General features: G+C 43.8%; 1 protein-coding gene across 8 annotated transcripts in view; it reads left to right on the top strand.

Annotated features, from left to right (window-relative positions):
* DGKZ (diacylglycerol kinase zeta) overlaps positions 1-18,177 on the top strand; it is a 138,673-nt gene that overhangs the window by 53,888 nt on the left and 66,608 nt on the right. Inside the window, exon 2 of one of the 8 annotated variants that reach the window (XM_079950834.1) lies at positions 6,803-6,902. The exons of the other annotated variants lie outside the window; for them this stretch is intronic. Within the exon in view, the coding sequence (XP_079806960.1) occupies positions 6,817-6,902 (86 nt within the window). The 5' untranslated portion in view covers positions 6,803-6,816. The remainder of the gene's footprint in view (positions 1-6,802; positions 6,903-18,177) is intronic. 8 annotated transcript variants of the gene reach the window in all.

The following is an 18,177-nucleotide window of genomic DNA, read 5'->3' as shown; positions in this document are numbered from 1 at the left end:
CTATCTGGACCTAGGAAGCCCACTTGTAGGGTGGCACGAGGCCTACTATCTAGAGTGTACTCAAGAGCCAGCTCCAAGGTGGTTTGAGGCCCTTATCTTGAAGGAAGAGTGGGTGGGGGAGATCCCGGTATCTAGCGACTGATCTTTTTGTGTAGGCTGCCAAGTGCCGAAGCTTACAGATCACCCGCCCCCTTTGCCCACAGCACGGGAGAGGGAGGGGAGTGTGTGTCAAGCCATTCGCTTGCCTGCTTCATGTGAAAGTTCTTTCTCAATCAGATTATTTGAATCGCATCTTCTCCCGCCACTAGTGGCTGCTGCCTTGAGCTGTCCTGATTCTGCACTAAGCTGCTTAGCCGCCAACCGTGTGGGGTCGCCACCCAAAAGCATAGTTTGCCCCATAGTCTGGGGAAGTATACTTGGCTTTCGGGTTCGCCTTTGGGATACTGCCGGTAGACAGGTTTAAAAGCAGCCGTTGTCCCACTCTCGCAAACCTTTGGGTATGAATTGAATCGGGATTTCACAGCAAAACAGAATACATTTAGCAGGGCTTATTTGGAAAGAAAGCAGTAGTCAAAGCACATCAGATGCAGAATGCATAAAAACAAGTATTCCCGGCTAATTACTGATCTTCACATATAGTATGGCAGGATGGAGCTCTTTAATTTATGGAACTAAATTGTCAAAATACCAGCTAGAAGGTATTACTAATGCAGTAACGCCCCTTCAAAGTAGTCAGAGTTGGCTGTGTCGTTTGCTCTTCCCCCAAAACTTAATCTCAGAGGATGTTAACCAGGCCTCTTTTCCTTCTGTCACCATAATTATGCATTGTAAGACAAATTCCAAAATCCAGTCAGGGAATTGCTAAATGTGATCTGATTAAAGGGCTACACAAATGCTGGGGGTACTCAGCCACTAAAAGGTTTATTTTTTAATTTTTATTTCTCAACCTATGGTGCAGGTGTTAGTCATAGAATTATAGAATTGTAGAGTTGGGAAGGGCCCTGAGGATCATCTGCTACAACCTCCTGCAATGCAGAAATATGCAGCTGTCCCATATGGGGATCAAATCTCCAACTTTGGCCTTATAAGCACCATGCTCTAGCCCAGTGTTTCCCAACCTTGGATCTCCAGCTGTTTTTGGACTACAACTCCCATGATCCCTAGCTAGCAAGATCAATGGTCAGGGATGATGGGAATTGTAGTCTGAAAACAGCTGGAGACCAAAGGTTGGGAAACACTGCTCTAGCCCATGGGTAGGCAAACTAAGGCCCAGGGGCCGGATCCAGCCCAACCGCCTTCTAAATCTTGCCTGCGGACGGTCCGGGAATCAGCGTGTTTTTACATGAGTAGAATGTCTCTTTTTATTTACAATGCATCTCTAGATTATTTGTGGGGCCTGCTTGCTGTTTTTACATGAGTAGAATGCGTGCTTTCTTTAAAAATGCATCTCTGTGTTATTTGTGGGGCATAGGAATTTGTTCATTTCCGGCCTCCCCCCCAAAATATAGTCTGGCCCTCCACCAGGTCTGAGGGACAGTAGACTGGCCCCCTGCTGAAAGTTTGCTGATCCCTGTGTTTAGCCAACTAAGCTATCCGGATATAATTAGTAGATGTCACAGGTAATGTCTAATACGTGCGTTTTGTGTGAACACCATCATACTTCTCATGGGTGGGATGGTTAACCATATTTTCAGTTAGATTACTGAAGTTTTGAGTGGTGGAAAAATGTTTTGATCTCAAAACAGAATTATCTTGATAGAAGATCCCTAGATAGCACCCATCCACCCCTGGAAAAGAGAGCTGCATATTGCTGTGTCTGTGGTTGTGTGTGTATTTGTAGGGGGAGTTATTGAAGATAATGCTGGATCAGGTCAATGGCCCATCTAGTCCAGCATCCTGTTCTCACAGGGGCCTACCAGCTACTCGCAGGAAGTCTGCAAGCAGGACATGAGCACAACAGCACTCTCCCCTCTGGTAGTTTCCAGCCATTGTTATTCAGGATACTGCTCCTTCCGTGGAACATGTGCACATGGAGCAAATGCACAGCTATGCCAAGATCAGTTTCTGGAGGCAGCCTTACCCTGAGAGGGCTACTTTGAGATGCAGATTGAAAGAAGCTGCATGGGCCGAGCTCGCACACTACAGAGCTTAGTGAGTGGTTTCACTGTAGAGAAGGGAAGTGGAAGACTTGAATAGATCCTGGCTGGGATAAGAGTAGCATCTAACAGTGGCTGTGCGGTTTGGCTCATGGTCACCAGTGAAACAGGGCCTAAACATTCACGTAGTTTGTCTCTCTAAAGCAACCTTCTTGCCTTAGGGAGTCCTCTTTTCCTATTAAGGATATGGGGGGGCTGCTGTTGATGGTGGTCATAAAGGTAAAGGGACTCCTGACCATTAGGTCCAGTCGTGGCCGACTCTAGGGTTGCGGCGCTCATCTCGCTTTATTGGCCAAGGGAGCCAGCGAACAGCTTCCGGGTCATGTGGCCAACATGACTAAGCCGCTTCTGGCGAACCAGAGCAGCGCATGGAAACGCTGTTTACCTTCCCGCCGGAGCGATACCTATTTATCTACTTGCACTTTGACATGCTTTCAAACTGCTAGGTTGGCAGGAGCAGGGACCGAGCAATGGGAGCTCACCCCGTTGCGGGGATTCGAACCGCCGACCTTCTGATCGACAAGTTTTAGGCTCTGTGGTTTAACCCACAGTGCCATCTGCGTCCCTCTGATGGTGGTCATTCATAGCCAGAGCCAAAAGTGGGTGAAGTTTGTATCATTGCAGGATTGCATAGCAACTTGCTTCCTGCTGGCCACATGAAACTAGTCTGAGGACTGCCGGTTCTCCACCCTGCTCTAAAGAGAGACTTACTTAAATGAAACAAAGCGCCTGATGTGTTTTGACCTCTCACCTGCTCTGCTAGCAGACCCATAAATCACCTACAGTAATAATGTGGCCAGCTTGCTATGATTTGCACTCTTTAGTCTAGCTTGGATTCACACATGCTGGATCTTGGCAGGTGTCACTGCTTGCTAGTCTTCGTTGCTCAGTTTCAGGTATCCATTGTCTCCATCATGCCAGAAATTCTTGCGATTATTGAGGCCACTGCTCCTTTACCTTGCCTTACAGAAGCACATGAAACCTGTCGAAAGCTTTGAAGTGGATTGTAATTGTAAGTTCTGTGGCCATTCCCTTGTCTGCTTCCCCTTCCAGCTCTTTACTCTGCATTCTTCCTTTTAGAACAATGATGTGCAGAAAATTTTCCAGTACTAAATTTTTCCATGGAAAATTTTCCATTTCACAATAAATGGATGACATTTGAAAATAGAACATTAAGCAAGCTTGGCAACTTCAGAGTGTTTACCTTCGTTTGCTAAATGCAAGTGAAGTCAACATGCTAATTTAGATCACTATCTAGGGCATCAGAATTCCCCCCAATGCAAATTACACAATGCAAATTATCCTAATTTGCTCTGGAAAATTTTCCAGGTGAAAATTTTCTGGAAAGCCCACATCATTATATTCTTTGGAATATAATTAACACTGGGGTGCTTATTTCTCAAAAGATTTTTGCTTTGTTTTGTCTAATGTCAGTGTTCCAGCTCTGTTCCAATGTAATTCTTTACTTCGCACAGGAAGTGACACCGGCACTGTCTGGCTTTGTCCTCCAGAGGTGGCTTCTTACAGTGCTAAAATGCAGATGATAAGCAAGTCTAGGGTTGACTTTGAGGCCTGGAGGTCTCTGTATTTGGAGGTTCAGTCAGACAGGAACTAGAACATTTTCATCTCCCCCCCCCCCCGGTCCATTATTTATTGGGTAAGTTGGAACTAAGAGTGTTGCAGTCTTTCTCTTGTTAATGTATTTTATCAGATTTCTCACTTTGCTCTTTGCTGTAATGTTCCAGAGTGGGTTACAACAGTGAAATACAGTATACAATTATGAAACAGGTAGAACAGTGACAACCAGAAAACAAGAAAAGGATAAAACTATTAAAAACACTTCCACATATGAAACAACTTTAAAAAGTCACATATTTAAAAAACACACACATTAAAATAGTTCAAATACAGATGTAGACTGGAATATAGTTGTTAGAGGCTAAGGGTGCTCAGGTCACCACAGGGAATAAGCGGATATTGGGCCTATGGTTTATGTTTTGAATGATCGTTTACGTAAAGCCACAAAACCCAACCCCACAGAGTTTTTAAAGGGAAGAGCGCTTGCCCACAGGGAAACCAAGAGCTAAATTTTCAAAGGTCTCATTGTCAGGAGAAAAAGGAGCTCTTCTTTATCATCTTCTAGATCAAAATTACTCAGAGGGGCTGGTGCGTTGAAGGTTCTGCTCCCTCCTTCCCTTCTCAGGAACAGTGCTCTGTGCACCATTCCTGAAGTTTTGAATGTCATTTGTTTATGATGGGAAGCAGGCGGAGAATTTAAATGAGACCTCTTTTTAAATCTATTTTTGCTTTCTAAAATAGCTAATTAGCTCCTGTTGCTGCACAGAAGGAACTGCCTTGATAATGTATCGGTATTAAACAAGTCTGCTTGTTGTCTTACCACCCTTGTCCACATATGGAACTTTGGGTATTTATTAATTAAAACCTCTCTCTCTCTTTAAAGTCCTGATTAAACAAAGCTTCAGGGTCAGTTTAGTGCAGTGTATGCCTGGAGCCTTTCTGCAACGTATTTAAATTACAAATCAATATCTGTGTCTAGCTGCCAAGGTGAGTCGCTGCCGATGAGCGCGCCAGGAGACAGGCTGGTGTAGTGATCAGAAGAGGGGAGGGCGATGCAGCTTCCCCTGTTAAGATCTGCCACCTGACTCTCCTCACTGAGCTTTGCTCTGAAGTATCTGGGTCACACACACTAGGAGATGTTTGGAAAGTGTTGACAAAGCCACAGGATGATGATACTTGCCTCTGGCTAGTTAGGGAGGTGACTCCACCTGGTGGCGATAAACACGTCTTGCATTTATTCTGCCTCGCTCACCATTGCCATGTGCCAGGATAACTAGTGGCGAAACACCATGGGGCATCCAGTTTGCTCAAGCACCGTATGTTAAACAGCTCTGTTGATGATTAAAGATTGGGAGCTGTAATCATTGGTTGTAGCGATAACTATGACAAAAACCCCTTCATATTTTGGGTTTTGTATGGTGCGTGCACACTTTGTAGTGAGTGATGTTACAGGGAAGGAATTCCCTTCTGTTTGTGAGAAGGGGAAGTGAATGATGCCTCTTTTAAGCTGGTACCTGCCACCCATTGTTTTCATCTTTCTAAAAAAAAAGGCATCCCCATCACTACCCTAGAACACCCTGCTCATTGATATTAGGCAAGCACCTTTGATGTATTGTTTTTGGTGCCTGTTTTGGCAAGCCTACCAATACATGAATTCTAACATGTAATTATTATGTCTCTCTATATTTTTAAACTGCTGTGATTTTACATAAATTTGTCTTTTGAATTTTTTTAGGTCAGCTTGTTTTTAATACATACCTGATTTCATCAACATTTTAATTCTGTTTTTTAGGTAAATAGATTACATGTTTTGATGGCTAAATGGTTTTTGATGGTCAAGCAGTATGTAAATCCTGTGCAGTATGAGTAGATATTTAAATTTTTTAAAAATCTGCTGCCTGATTTTAATAAATTTTAAGGCATCTTTGCCCCTAGTGATCCTTCTGACTGTGCAGGTGGGTGGAGCTCAAGGAGGGCACAGAGCTGGACCAGTGAAGAGGGTAGCCTGGGGGGGTGGTGGCCTGGGAATGTCCCATGGTCTGGATAGAGGCCTAGAAGGACCGCATTTGGCCCACAGGCCTAAGGTTCTCTTCCCCTGCGGTTGACCAATTGCCAAAAACTTCCAGAATGTGTATATTTATGGCCCTCAAACCTCATTGTGCCAATAATTAAGTTAGGTACAAAAATCAATTAATTTTCCAGTCTGGTATGTACTGAATTTTGCTTGGTGGATTTCTATCCCAGCCTTGTTCTGAATTAAGTAACCTATTTTTCGGCAAACGAGGATCACCACCATTAATGTTGGATAGTTTTGGATCATTAATAGGCCATTGCATCTACAGAGGTGCTGTGATTTGTGCAACTACACGGGAAAGCCAAATTTCATGCGTTGCTGAAGACAGATGAAAGGAAGTCCTTCTTCACATGGCCCATAGTTCTTATGGCATTCAGTGCCATGAGATGTAGTGATGGCCACAAACTTAGATGGCTTTAAAGGGGGAGGGGTTAGATAAATTCATGGAGGATAAGGCTATTTATGGCTACTAGCCATGATGGCTATGTGCACTCCCTTAAGATTCAAAGGTCTCTGAGTATCAGTTGCTGGGGGACAATGGGAGAGGGCTGTTGACCTTGTGGGCTTCCCAGAGGCATCTAGTTGGTTAATGTGCCAAAGAGAATGCTGGACTAGATGGGCCTTTGGTCTGATCCAACAGGGCTCTTCTTATGCTTTTACATTCACACCTTGAATGTAGAGCCCAATGTGATTTTAGAGGCAGTGTTCTCTGGGTAGGTGGTCTCTGGGTCTGCTTAGGAGAAGAGTTGCCTTTTGTGACTTCAGAAAGGGAAAAAGGATTGTCTGCCTATATGAGGGCATTGTTGTTTGCTCTGAGTGCTGTTCTGTACTCCATAGACATGTCATTGGCATTCAACTTTTTATCTTTTCCGGGGAGAGGTGCAATACGTCCACTGTAGTAAGTAGAAGCAGAACAAAGGGTAAGAAAGGAAAGCTTTTTCTCTTAGTCATGGGCATGGCTGGGTCTTGCTGACCACTGTCTTTGTATCCCCAGACTCCATCTGTCCCATGGTGATGTCCTGCCTTGCCACCAGGGCAGCCAACCTGGCTGATGGGGGACTCCACAGGATAAAGCACAGGCCGGCAGTATATAAGTATGTGGTCTTTTTACTAGCTTGCCCAAGCTCTGTGGTGCTGAAAGGCTGCAGCTCCGTCTACGGCTGAGCAAAGGTTGCTTTTCCACCGACATCTCACTCTGCTAGAGCTAATGGGGGCCTCTGAAACAAAGGCTGCTTACTGGGTCTGCATGAGTCACTAACCTTTGTGCCAGGGAGCAGCGTTCGGTGCTTGAACATGCAAATCTGGAACCTCGTGTCTATGTGTACAGAGTGAAATTTATCTCTTCGAAATGACCTTACCGAGTGAGGCTTTCCCATAAATGACTGACACTGGCGGGTGGGACAGCTGAACCCAGAGAGGTCTGCTTGGAGTTGCCACTTAATTCTCAGCTACTTCGTTTCCCCCCTTAGCAATACCAAGCATATTAGAATCATAGAATTGTAGCGTTGGAGGTAATGCTGAGGATCATCTTCTAGTTCAACCCCCTGCAATGCAGGGATCTTAGCTAAAACATCTATGACAGATGGCCATCTAACCTCTGCTTAAAAACCTCCAAGGAAGGAGAGTCCACCACCTTCCAAGGTTCCACGGTTGAACATCTCTTACTCTCAGAACGTTCTTCCTGATGATTAGTCAGAATCTCCTTTCTTGTAATTTAAATCCATTGGTTTGGGTCCTACCCTCTGGAGCAGGAGAAAACAAGCTTGTTCCATCTTCCATGTGAGCATGGAACCCTTTAGATATTTGAAGATGGCTATACCCAGCTCCCTCAACCATTTCTTATAAGGCTTGGTTTCCAGACTCTTTATCATCTTGGTCACCCTCACCTGCACATGTTCCAGTTTGTCAATATATTTCTTAAACTGTGGTGCCCAGAACTGGACACAGTACTCCACGTGGGGTCTGACCAAGGCAGAATAGATAGGGACTATTACTTTCCTTGATCAGGACACTACCTTTCTGTTGACGCAGCCTAGAATAGCATTAGGTTGTGTGCGTTTTTTGCTGCTGCTCCTGCTGTTGACTCATCGTAAGCTTATGGTCTACTAAAGACCCATAGATCCTTTCCACATGTACTACTAGCAATCCAGGTGTCCCCCATCTTATATTTGTGCAGCTGATTCTTCCTGCCCGAGCATAGAACCCTACATTTGAAATTGATTCTGTTAGTTTGGACCCAGTTCTCCAGTCTGCTAAGGTCATCTTGAATCCCGATTCTGTCTTCTGTGGCATTAGCTACCCCTCACAGTCTGGTGTCATCTGCAAATTTGATGAGCATCCCCTCAATTCCTTCATCCAAGTAATTTATAAAGACGTTGAACAATGATGGGTCCACAGGCTGATTAGTCAGTAGTTACCTTGGCTCCCCCCCCCCCCGCCGCCCTTTTTGAAGATGGGGACAACATTTGCCTGCCTTCAGTCTGCAGGGACCTCAACTGTTCTCCAATAATTCTCAGAGAGGCTCTGGGATTGCACCAGCAAGCTTCTTTAGTGTCCTTTGGTTCAGCTCATCAGGCCCTGTGTGATTAATGTTAATTGTGGACATTGTAAAACATGCACATCAAACAACCAGAATATCATGTCTTTGTCATTAGTGGCTACAGTTAATATTGTTGTATGGACCAAGATCTATTCCCCCACCCAATAACAGTTGTTTTCAAACAATTATGAATCTTGATGGGTTGGGGGGGCATGTATTTTAAATATTTTGTGGGGTGTGCATTTTATTGACTATTCTGCATCCCACTGAGAAGATTGTTAATCCTATACTTTACTAGACCTTGGGAAAGGAATATTGGATCTTCTTTGCAACTCCTTTCATAATTTTGTTTACTTCCATTATTCTTGTATCTAGACAATATGAACATTCTAAAATTTCCTGCCAGCCGTGAAGAGCAGTGTGACTGTACTGATGTCCATCCTAAGGGGGCTGATCTGAATTCACAATTTCCTAATAGCCTTGCTTTTCTTGGTAGATGTTTGGTGGGTGAAGTCATATAAGTTTTCCATCTTCACAGAAGGTTATCAACAGAAATGAGTCTCTGGTTTTTTTCTTTATCCTCTGTTAGATGTGAAAGGCGGGAGTCTCAAGCTTCCTGTTCACTTTCTAATACTTTATGCCACTCCTCTGGGTGGATGAGGACAGTTGGAGTTGCCATTTTGTGTATACTCTGAGAGAAACTAGATTTGTGAAAAGTTCACAGCTAACTTATCCCCAGGAATAATTGATATTTGTAAACATTTTTCCAACAAAACATTTATTATTTTTTAAAAAAACCTGATGCTGTTTGTAAACCACGTAATCCAAATTGCAATATTCTCAGTGAGCCTAAGGAATCCATAGGTTTAAGCGAAATTGTGCAGAAAAAACAACGAACAAAAATGGCCACTCTGCTGGAAGATGAGTGTTTTCCCTGTGCAAAATCCCTTCTCTTACTGTTGGCCAGAAAATGAACTGATATGATGCCATCAGAAAAGTTGTTTGATGCATGTCAAAATCCTGTGTTCTCTTTCACCAGCAAAAGTTAACCCAATACGAACCCAATACAACTCTCTAGTTAGCATGGTCAGTGGTCCGGGGTGATGGGGAGCTGTGATCCAACAATATCTGGAGGGCCACAGGTTTCCTATCCCTTCATTATAGAGTTGTCACACTCTATAGTAGCTAGTAGCCTAGCTACTTTGATCTCGAGAGCAGCTTGGGAGATGTGGTACTGAACTTTAAACACCAGGGGGAATATGTGATCCTCCTTCTAATGCAGACATATGTTAGAAATGGGCCCCTTTTCAAACACTAGCTTTTAAAGTGTACCCAGTGATAAGGCTTTTACAGCATACTCTCCTGAGAAACACTGCCCCAGCCCAGCAGTCTGATGTTGGTGTGTGTGCACACGCACACAGTAAGTAGTTAATTTCATTAGGAATTGCTTCTCTTTCAATATTTGCAAGCAGGCATCTCTCTTCCCTGGTCTCCTTTCCTCCCCTCCCCCCCCCCCCACCTAATAGAAACAGAGCATTGTCATAATTGTCCATTTGGGAATGGAGCCCTGTAGAGACTTCCCTGGGAAGAGGGGAGGAGGCTGCTGTTTAGTGCCTTTGTAGAGCACAGAACCCTCCATAGCATTTACTCATTAGCTTCTACCCTGCTTTTTCTGACACTCAGCTTTGCGCTCAGGGGAAGTTCATTTAAAAAGGGAAGCCATTAATGAGAGCTTGCTAGCCTCCCTACTGAGAACTCTCTCTCTCTCTTGCTGCATAGATATTGTTAACCCTGTAGCACCAGGAGTTGCGGCAGCTGTTAGGTATTGCTAACAGACACTTCCAGGAACTGTACAAGGGAAGTCAGCATCTAATACCGTATTTTTCGCCCCATAGGATGCACCGGCCCATAGGATGCACCTAGTTTTTTGGGGGGGAAATAAAGAAAAAAAATTATTTTCCCCCCAGGTGTGGGGCTGGGGCGGGGGAAGCCCGAGCTTCCCCCGACCCCAGCCCCCGGAACAAGCTGCTATCCGCAAGCCGTGGGAGAGCTGCACGAAGTCGCATAGCTCTCCCATGGCTAGCGGAGTGCTGCACGAAGCCCGAAGCCCGAACAGTAGAGTTCGAAGAAACCCCAAGGGTAATTGAGTCCAACACCCTGCAGTGCAGGAATACCGACAATGGCATGTAATGCAGTGGTGCTGAGCAGGCACAACCCTCTTAGTTGCCTAGATAGGAAACCATCGAGGAACCATGCATGAGAGCTCCTGCAACTCCTTGGAGATCCTTTAGTACTAGAGGAGCTTGCAGTTGTAATCTCAGAACCTCTGTCTATAATCTTGGGAAACAGTTAAAATAAAACCATTTTGCTTTCTGTAAATGAAGGGGCTATGTGTGTTTCACATGGTAACAGCAGCCATGAAATTAAAAGACGCCTGCTTCTTGGGAGAAAAGCAATGACAAACCTAGACAGCATCTTAAAAAGTAGAGACATTACCTTGCCAACAAAGGTCTGTATAGTAAAAGCTATGGTTTTCCCAGTAGTGATGTATGGAAGTGAGAGCTGGACCAAAAAGAAGGTTGATCACCGAAGAATTGATGCTTTTGAATTATGGTGCTGGAGGAGACTCTTGAGAGTCCCATAGACTGCAAGAAGAACAAACCTCTCCATTCTTAAGGAAATCAGCCCTGAGTGCTCACTGGAAGGACAGATCGTGAAGCTGAGGCTCCAATACTTTGACCACCTCATGAGAAGAGAAGACTCCCTGGAAAAGACCCTGATGTTGGGAAAGATGGAGGGCACAAGGAGAAGGGGACGCAGAGGATGAGATGGTTGTATGGTGTTCTCAAAGCTACCAGCATGAGTTTGACCAAACTGCGGGAGGCAGTGGAAGACAGAAGTGCCTGGCATGCTCTGGTCCATGGGGTCACAAAGCGTTGGACACGACTAAATGACTAAACAACAACAACAAGTGTGTTTCAAAAGATCAAATCAACTTTAATACCAGCAAGATAGCGCCCCTCCAAAACTAGGGCTGTTGCCTCATTTTAAAAAGTTGATTAATTGTATGAGTTTAAGATTTATTAATTAAATGTGCATATGGATAAGAACAATAGATCTGAATTCTGAAGCAAGAAGCATACTGCCTTTGTTTTTAGGTGTCTTAGCCTGGCATCTTAGCAGGCATCATCTTAGAAGAAGCATTCTCTCCTAAGGAAGAGAAAAATGAGAGATGCCTCTTTTAAGATGGTGCTTGCCACTCAGCATTCCCTGAATACTAGTACAGTTGTACCTTGGAAGTCGAATGGAATCCGTTCCAGAAGTCCATTCAACTTCCAAAACCAAAGCGCGGCTTCTGATTGACTGCAAGAAGCTTCTGCAGCTAATCGGAAGTCCCGTCAGACATTCGGCTTCCAAAAATAGTTCGCAAACTGGAACACTCACTTCCGAGTTTGCGGCGTTCGGGAGCCAAAAAGTTCGGGAACTGAGCTGTTTGACTTCCAAGGTATGACTGTATTCTTGTAAATACTTGTGGAAAAACCTTGCTATCCAGTTAATTTGGGGGGAGCTCTGGGATGAATAAAAGTTTTAAAATTGATCAGTCTATTAAATGCTGCAGTGCAATCTAAAACAACATTTAATCTGTACCTAAGTACTTGAAATTCAAGGAGACTTTGCAGTAGGAAAGTGTTCTCACTTTACTAGAGCTCTTCATGCCCGTAAATGGACACTTAAACACTTGATCGCCTATGCAAGTTTATTTGGAAACAAGTTATCATTGATTTTAGTAGAATTTACTTCCAAGTACAGTCGTACCTTGGTTGTTGAACGCCTTGCGACTCAAATGTTTTGGCTCCTGAACTCCTGCAAAGTCAGAAATAAGTGTTCCGGTTTGCAAACTTTTTTGGAAGCCGAACGTCCAATGCAGCTTCCGAGGCTTCTGATTGAGTGCAGAAAGCTCCTGCAGCCAATCAGAAGCTGTGCCTTGGTTTTTGAACATTTTCGGAAGTCAAACGGACTTCCGGAACAGATTCCGTTCGACAACCAAGATACAACTGTATATGTGCTTAGGACTGAAGCCTATTTATTCCCCTAAGCATGCTTGGCACCACATTGAACTCAGTAGGGCTTTCAAGGAAATGTGAAAACAGTTGCAACCATCCAGTTTTTGCGGGATGGGGTGCCCCTGGAGGAATTGCTCGGGGGGGGGGATCCTCCTTGGAGTAGATGGCATATTGTTTAGTTTAATTTTCAGGTTTAGATTTATCTTCACAATGCCCAGACTCAGTGGGGCAAATACAGTATGTAGTGTCTTCAGTCTCAGTATGTGAAGCCTGGTAAGAATGAAACTCATCTACTTGCCTCATAAAAGAAGCTCATATGTTTTTATTCATAGAAAGTAAACTCTTACAAATTTAGGGGAGAGGTATCAAAAGAGGATATACTACTGCTACACAATATATCAATTTGTTTATATCCTGTTTGCTGAAACCTCTCCATCTGCTACATGAGAGTACTGACATAAGCACCTTTCTGTAACAGTCTAAATATATTAAATCTTCTATGAACTTCTTTCATACTTGCAGGCTGTCACCTTATGGGTACAAGTTTTCAACCAAATAAATTACTACCTTAGACTCTTGTACCTTGAGACCCTTTCTTCCATTACGCTGAGTGTGCTGTTGCCATTTCCATTTTCCACTTTGAATACAGGAGGTCATAGTGAATACAGGAGGCACTAGTGTGTAGTTACTTCCCATTACATTTTTGTATAGCTGTATGGTGTAGCTTAACTGTGCTTGTATCAGGTCCCCATAAATGACTCTTGCATTCTGAGAACAGGACCTCAGTCCTGCCGCATGGAAGGGCAGTCAGTGATTTGCAATGGATCGCTTGTCAAAACAGTGATGGGGAACCTCAGACCTGGAGGCCAAATGTGGCCCTCTCTAGTTCTTGGGACTGAAATAACCCTCTCTCTTTTTTCAGAAACATGTATCATTTCAGATTTAATCTATGAATTTGGCAATTCATACTGAGGTTTATCTGTGATAGGTTTTTGTATTTTTATCTTCTCGTGCGATGCTTATTCTGTGCTCTTGTTCTTTATTGAAGCTATTGTTCCTTGCCCTGAGATTTTTAGATTAAGGGTGGGATGTAAATATTTTAAAACAATCAATTAATTCAGTAAATCTCATAATTCATCAGGCATGATTTATTTTAATTGAGTAACACCCCCAGTTTTTCTGGAGGACTGGTTTCAAACTTCCTTGCTTAAGTGACTGAACAAAAGCTCTGTGAAGATTTTTAAACATGTATTGTACTTTTGCCACAAACTTTGTTCACCAAAAATTGTCACCTACTTACTGTCTTTGGTAGTTCTTGCCATGTTGATTCTTTTTCTCAAGCATTAAGTTCCTAAACCTCACTGGTCCAACTCATGAGTTAATTTTGCAAATGTACGTAAATTCCCTTCTGCGCTTGAGTTTTTGGGGCATACAAATCACATTTGCAAGCTACATTATTGCAAGAATGAAGCATTAGAACAGGCATAGGCAAACTAGGCCCTCCAGATGTTTTGGGACTACAGCTCCCATCATCCCTGACCACTGGTCCTGTTATCTAGGTATGATGGGAGTTGTAGTCCCAAAAATGTCTGGAGGGCCAAATTTGCCTGGGCCTGCATTAGAGGCATCTTTCGTGAGTTAAAACATTTATCCTACCACTTTAGCAGCTGGGATTTTAAGAGAGATGCTCGCAATTGCCACATATTGTATTAAAGCCATGAGCACCATTACCTACATTGAGTATCCTCTTGAATCATAGAATTGTAGAGTTGGAAGGGATCCCCAAGCATCATCTAGTCTAACCCCCTGAAATACAGGAGTGTAGAAGTGTCATAATAGCAACATCTCATATTTCTTCCCTGAAGCTCAGGGAGTTGTCCCAATTTTTTCCACTGAGAGGTGGCAGTTTTCTCAAGGCCAGCCCATGATCTTCATGGTTGAATGTGGATGTGAACTGCTCCTTAACTTCATCCAAAAGCCATTCTTAATATAGTTTTGGCCTGGAGCATCTAAAAAAAAGGGGGGGGGGTTGTAATTCAGCTGCCCAGAGCATCTGCTATGATATTATCTGACCTCGGTTCTCTTCATGCTAGAATTTGAAAGGCAAGTGAGAGAAATTACACTTTCTCTAGAGTGTTGAGATTGTTACATTTGTCCCCATTTTGCTGAAGAAAACGGAGTAATCACTTTCTTCAAGCCAGTATTTTCTTTGGTGACTGGAGGGATTGTTTTCTGCCACATCAACCTCCTTGTAGGCTAAGATCTTACTCAGAGGCAGAGGTAGCTACCCCCACCCCCACCCCTTTGAGGTGATGTGAGTGGCAACAAGGGACAGGGCCTTCTTGGTTGTTGCTTGCAGACCCCTCTCCCAAGGGTGTCTCACCTGGCAAATATCTGTTAGGTGCCTGGCAAAGGCAGTTTTATTTTCCCAGGCTCAGGTTGATCTGAGGTGTATTTTCATTTCTGCTGTGGTTGTTTTTAGAGCTGCCCTTTACTTTGTCAGCTACTGCATGTTGGTTATTTTACTGTGCTTTTTGACCTATTGTCACAGTAAACTGCCCTGTGATTTTCAGAGGAAGGGCAACATGTAAAATAATAATAATACTGTAAACTGCCCTGGAAATGTTGAAAGGTGGACTAAGCATTTATTTAATATTTAAATAATATTTTAACAAGTGCGCTTTCCCCTGCTTCTTATCTTGGGCTGTCACAGAACTCTCGGGCTTCCTTTCCTTTAACCTGGCATAAGAATGGGCCTGGAGCTGTATCAGCCATGGAGAAAAAGAACCCCTTGGGTGTACAAGGATTGTGCTTGATGCTTTGGAAGAGTCATTGGGCGTTTCACACTTTCACAGATTAATGCATAAGTATGTAACGATCATGGCTATGGAGACTTCGGTCCCTCTTTTTACTTCGGTTTATGACATCCTGTGTTAGGTTTTCTAGTTATACATCAGCAGAGCAGCAGTAAGGCAGCTTCCCCCTCCTGTATCTGATACCACAGTGTGGTGAGTAGAGCTAGCAATCAGTCCAGAAAGCGATGGGCTAACATATGCTGCTTATGTGACATATGACATATGACATGCTTCTTGCACCAAAACTCCATTGTGACCTCCGCTCCCCCCCTTAAGATAGTGTTGTATAGTCTCTTCCTTTTCTTAAACATCAGTGTACAGTGGTACCTCGGGTTAAGAACTTAATTCGTTCTGGATGTCCGTTCTTAACCTGAAACTGTTTTTAACCTGAGCTGCCACTTTAGCTAATGGGGCCTCTTGCTAACGCTGTGCCGCCGCCGCGTGATTTTTGTTCCTATCCTGAAGCAAAGTTCTTAACCTGAGATATTATTTCTGGGTTAGCAGAGTCTGTAACCTGAAGCATCTGTAACCCAAGGTACCACTGTATTCTAAATTACTAAGTGCTGCCTGTGTGCAAAGCATTTTGGAATGAATGAATGGTTTCACTGTCTGTAGGGCAGTTTCTGGATTTATTTCCCAGCTGAGTTATTCTGCATACTATGGGAGGAAATTTCATGAATATCTCATAATTAAAGTATGGGAAGAAGCAAGTCTCCGAGCCCCAAGTTTTTCTCTGCCAAATGATTTTACATAAGGGCAACTCCATACTTCCTGCAGCAAATGTGCTTACTGCATTTACAGCAAGTGTATTTAACATAGCAAATACACAGTGGGTGCACAGCAAACACCTATGTACATGCGCCTGGTGTTCTTGTCGTGGTTTGGCTTCCCAGACACAAGGGCTTGTTTCGTTTCATTTTAGATGCATGTAAAAGTGAGTTGGTCACCCAACAGTAGTCCTCCTAATTGTGAACACAGTTGCTGAGTGCTAACGGTGCAGAGTCAGAGTAGAGCCACTGAGAAACAATGGGGGGAATTGGCATATGTAACTGGGAAAGCTGCAATGCTAGCTTAGCAGCTGGTGTGTTGCTGCTACTTACTAGAAGGGAGAAGAGATGGGGAGGCCAGTGTGGTGCAGTCACAATGGCTGAAGTGTCCACACTGTGCCAACCTCCCCACAGCCTCTCTCCCTCCTGGTAAGTGTCAGAAACACAGCTGCCCTGGTGTTCGCTTTGCTGCTCTTTTCCACCAGGCTATCCACTTCTATAGTCAGCAGAGCCTCAAAAGTTTGCACAGGTAAAGGTAAAGGGACTCCTGACCATTAGGTCCAGCCGTGACCGACTCTGGGGTTGCGGCCCTCATCTCGCTTTACTGGCCGAGGGAGCCGGCGTACAGCTTCCGGGTCATGTGGCCAACAGGACTAAGCCACTTCTGGTGAGCCAGAGCAGCACACGGAAACGCCGTTTACCTTCCCGCCAGAGTGGTACCTATTTATCTACTTGCACTTTGACGTGCTTTCGAACTGCTAGGTGGGCAGGAGCAGGGGCTGAGCAATGGGAGCTCACCCCGTCGCCAGGATTCAAACCGCCGACCTTCTGATTGGCAAGTCCTAGGCTCTGTGGTTTAACCCAAGGCGCCACCCACATCCCTTTGCACAGGTACCACCCGCTCTTTCTTACCCCACAAATATCACAATGGGGATGGAGCATGTTCAGTAGCCACATAATGTTCAGTATCACTTGGAAAAGAAAAATAGGAATTGGGAGAGAGGGGTGGGGAGGTTTCCTGCTTTGAGGAATGCCTTTCTGTAACCCTGAACAGGATTATGCATGTTAGATGGGATGCTACTGTTGTGGAAATAGGGAGGGGTACAACTTACCTTCCTCAGTATACTGCAACATTTTGCAGCAGTTGACATTTCTATTTTGTTTTTGTTACGGGAAATGCTGGTATAAAATAGCATAGCCAGCACACTTCCAGCATGAGCTAAAGAGCTCCCCCACCCACCCACCCACAGTTACTCTCTCTTACAAGGGCTGAAAATAGCTGTCAGTTGAGTATCTTAATATTTGCATGTTACAGTATGAATGATTTTAAAAATTAGAGTGCTCAGCATTGTGGTTAACCATATTTGGTTAATCTGCCCTTTTAGGCTGCTTTCCAAATTACATATTATTCCTCCGTTACACAGAGGAGAAGAAAGCATTATCTTCATTAAATATTAAAATGTATTCCTGTATGATGATCCTGTAATATGTATTTTATTTAGTTAAGAGGAAGATTGTAGTGAACTTTGATAGATCTACTTTTTGTTGGGAGGGGGGCAAAAGGAAAACTAAAGCTTGTTGAAACCTGCTTTCATCTACATGTTTTAAAAATGTGTCCCGCGTATTCACAAATTAATTGGAGCAAAAATAAACTATCTTATTGATTTAATGCCTGCATGTGTGTTTCACATCTTTCACTTTCACAAAGTAAAGGTGTGACTTGTAAGATTCTTCCCATAATTCCATTGTCCAAGTTTGAGGCAGTACTGTATAGCACAAACGTTGTGCAAAGTCAGACCTGGAAAATGTGCATATTCGTGCTGAGGAAGCAGGAATGCAAATCTACCTCTGTAAAATTTATCAGCTTCCCTTCCATCTGCAGTGCCATCTGTATGTACATTCCACGTGAGAAGATATCAAGGGCTCAAACAAGTTGTATCAAGTGCAATAGTTGTTCCCAGCTTGCATGGGAAATCACTCAGGGAAATAATTTTTGTTGTCATCATGATGGAGTAGAATATCATTCACTGGCACTTTGCTTTGACTACCGTGGGTGGGACTGTTTGTCACTCTTCACTCAGGTAACTGAAGCAGCAACGGTGGCACAGTACCCTGATTAAAGGTAAAGGTAAAGGTACCCCTGC

The sequence above is a fragment of the Podarcis cretensis genome (genome assembly GCF_951804945.1).
Source record: "Podarcis cretensis genome assembly, chromosome: 1".
Taxonomy (NCBI): Eukaryota; Metazoa; Chordata; class Lepidosauria; order Squamata; family Lacertidae; genus Podarcis; species Podarcis cretensis.
The sequence above is the reverse complement of the archived record's forward strand: the minus strand, read 5'-3'. Positions and strand labels throughout refer to the sequence as shown.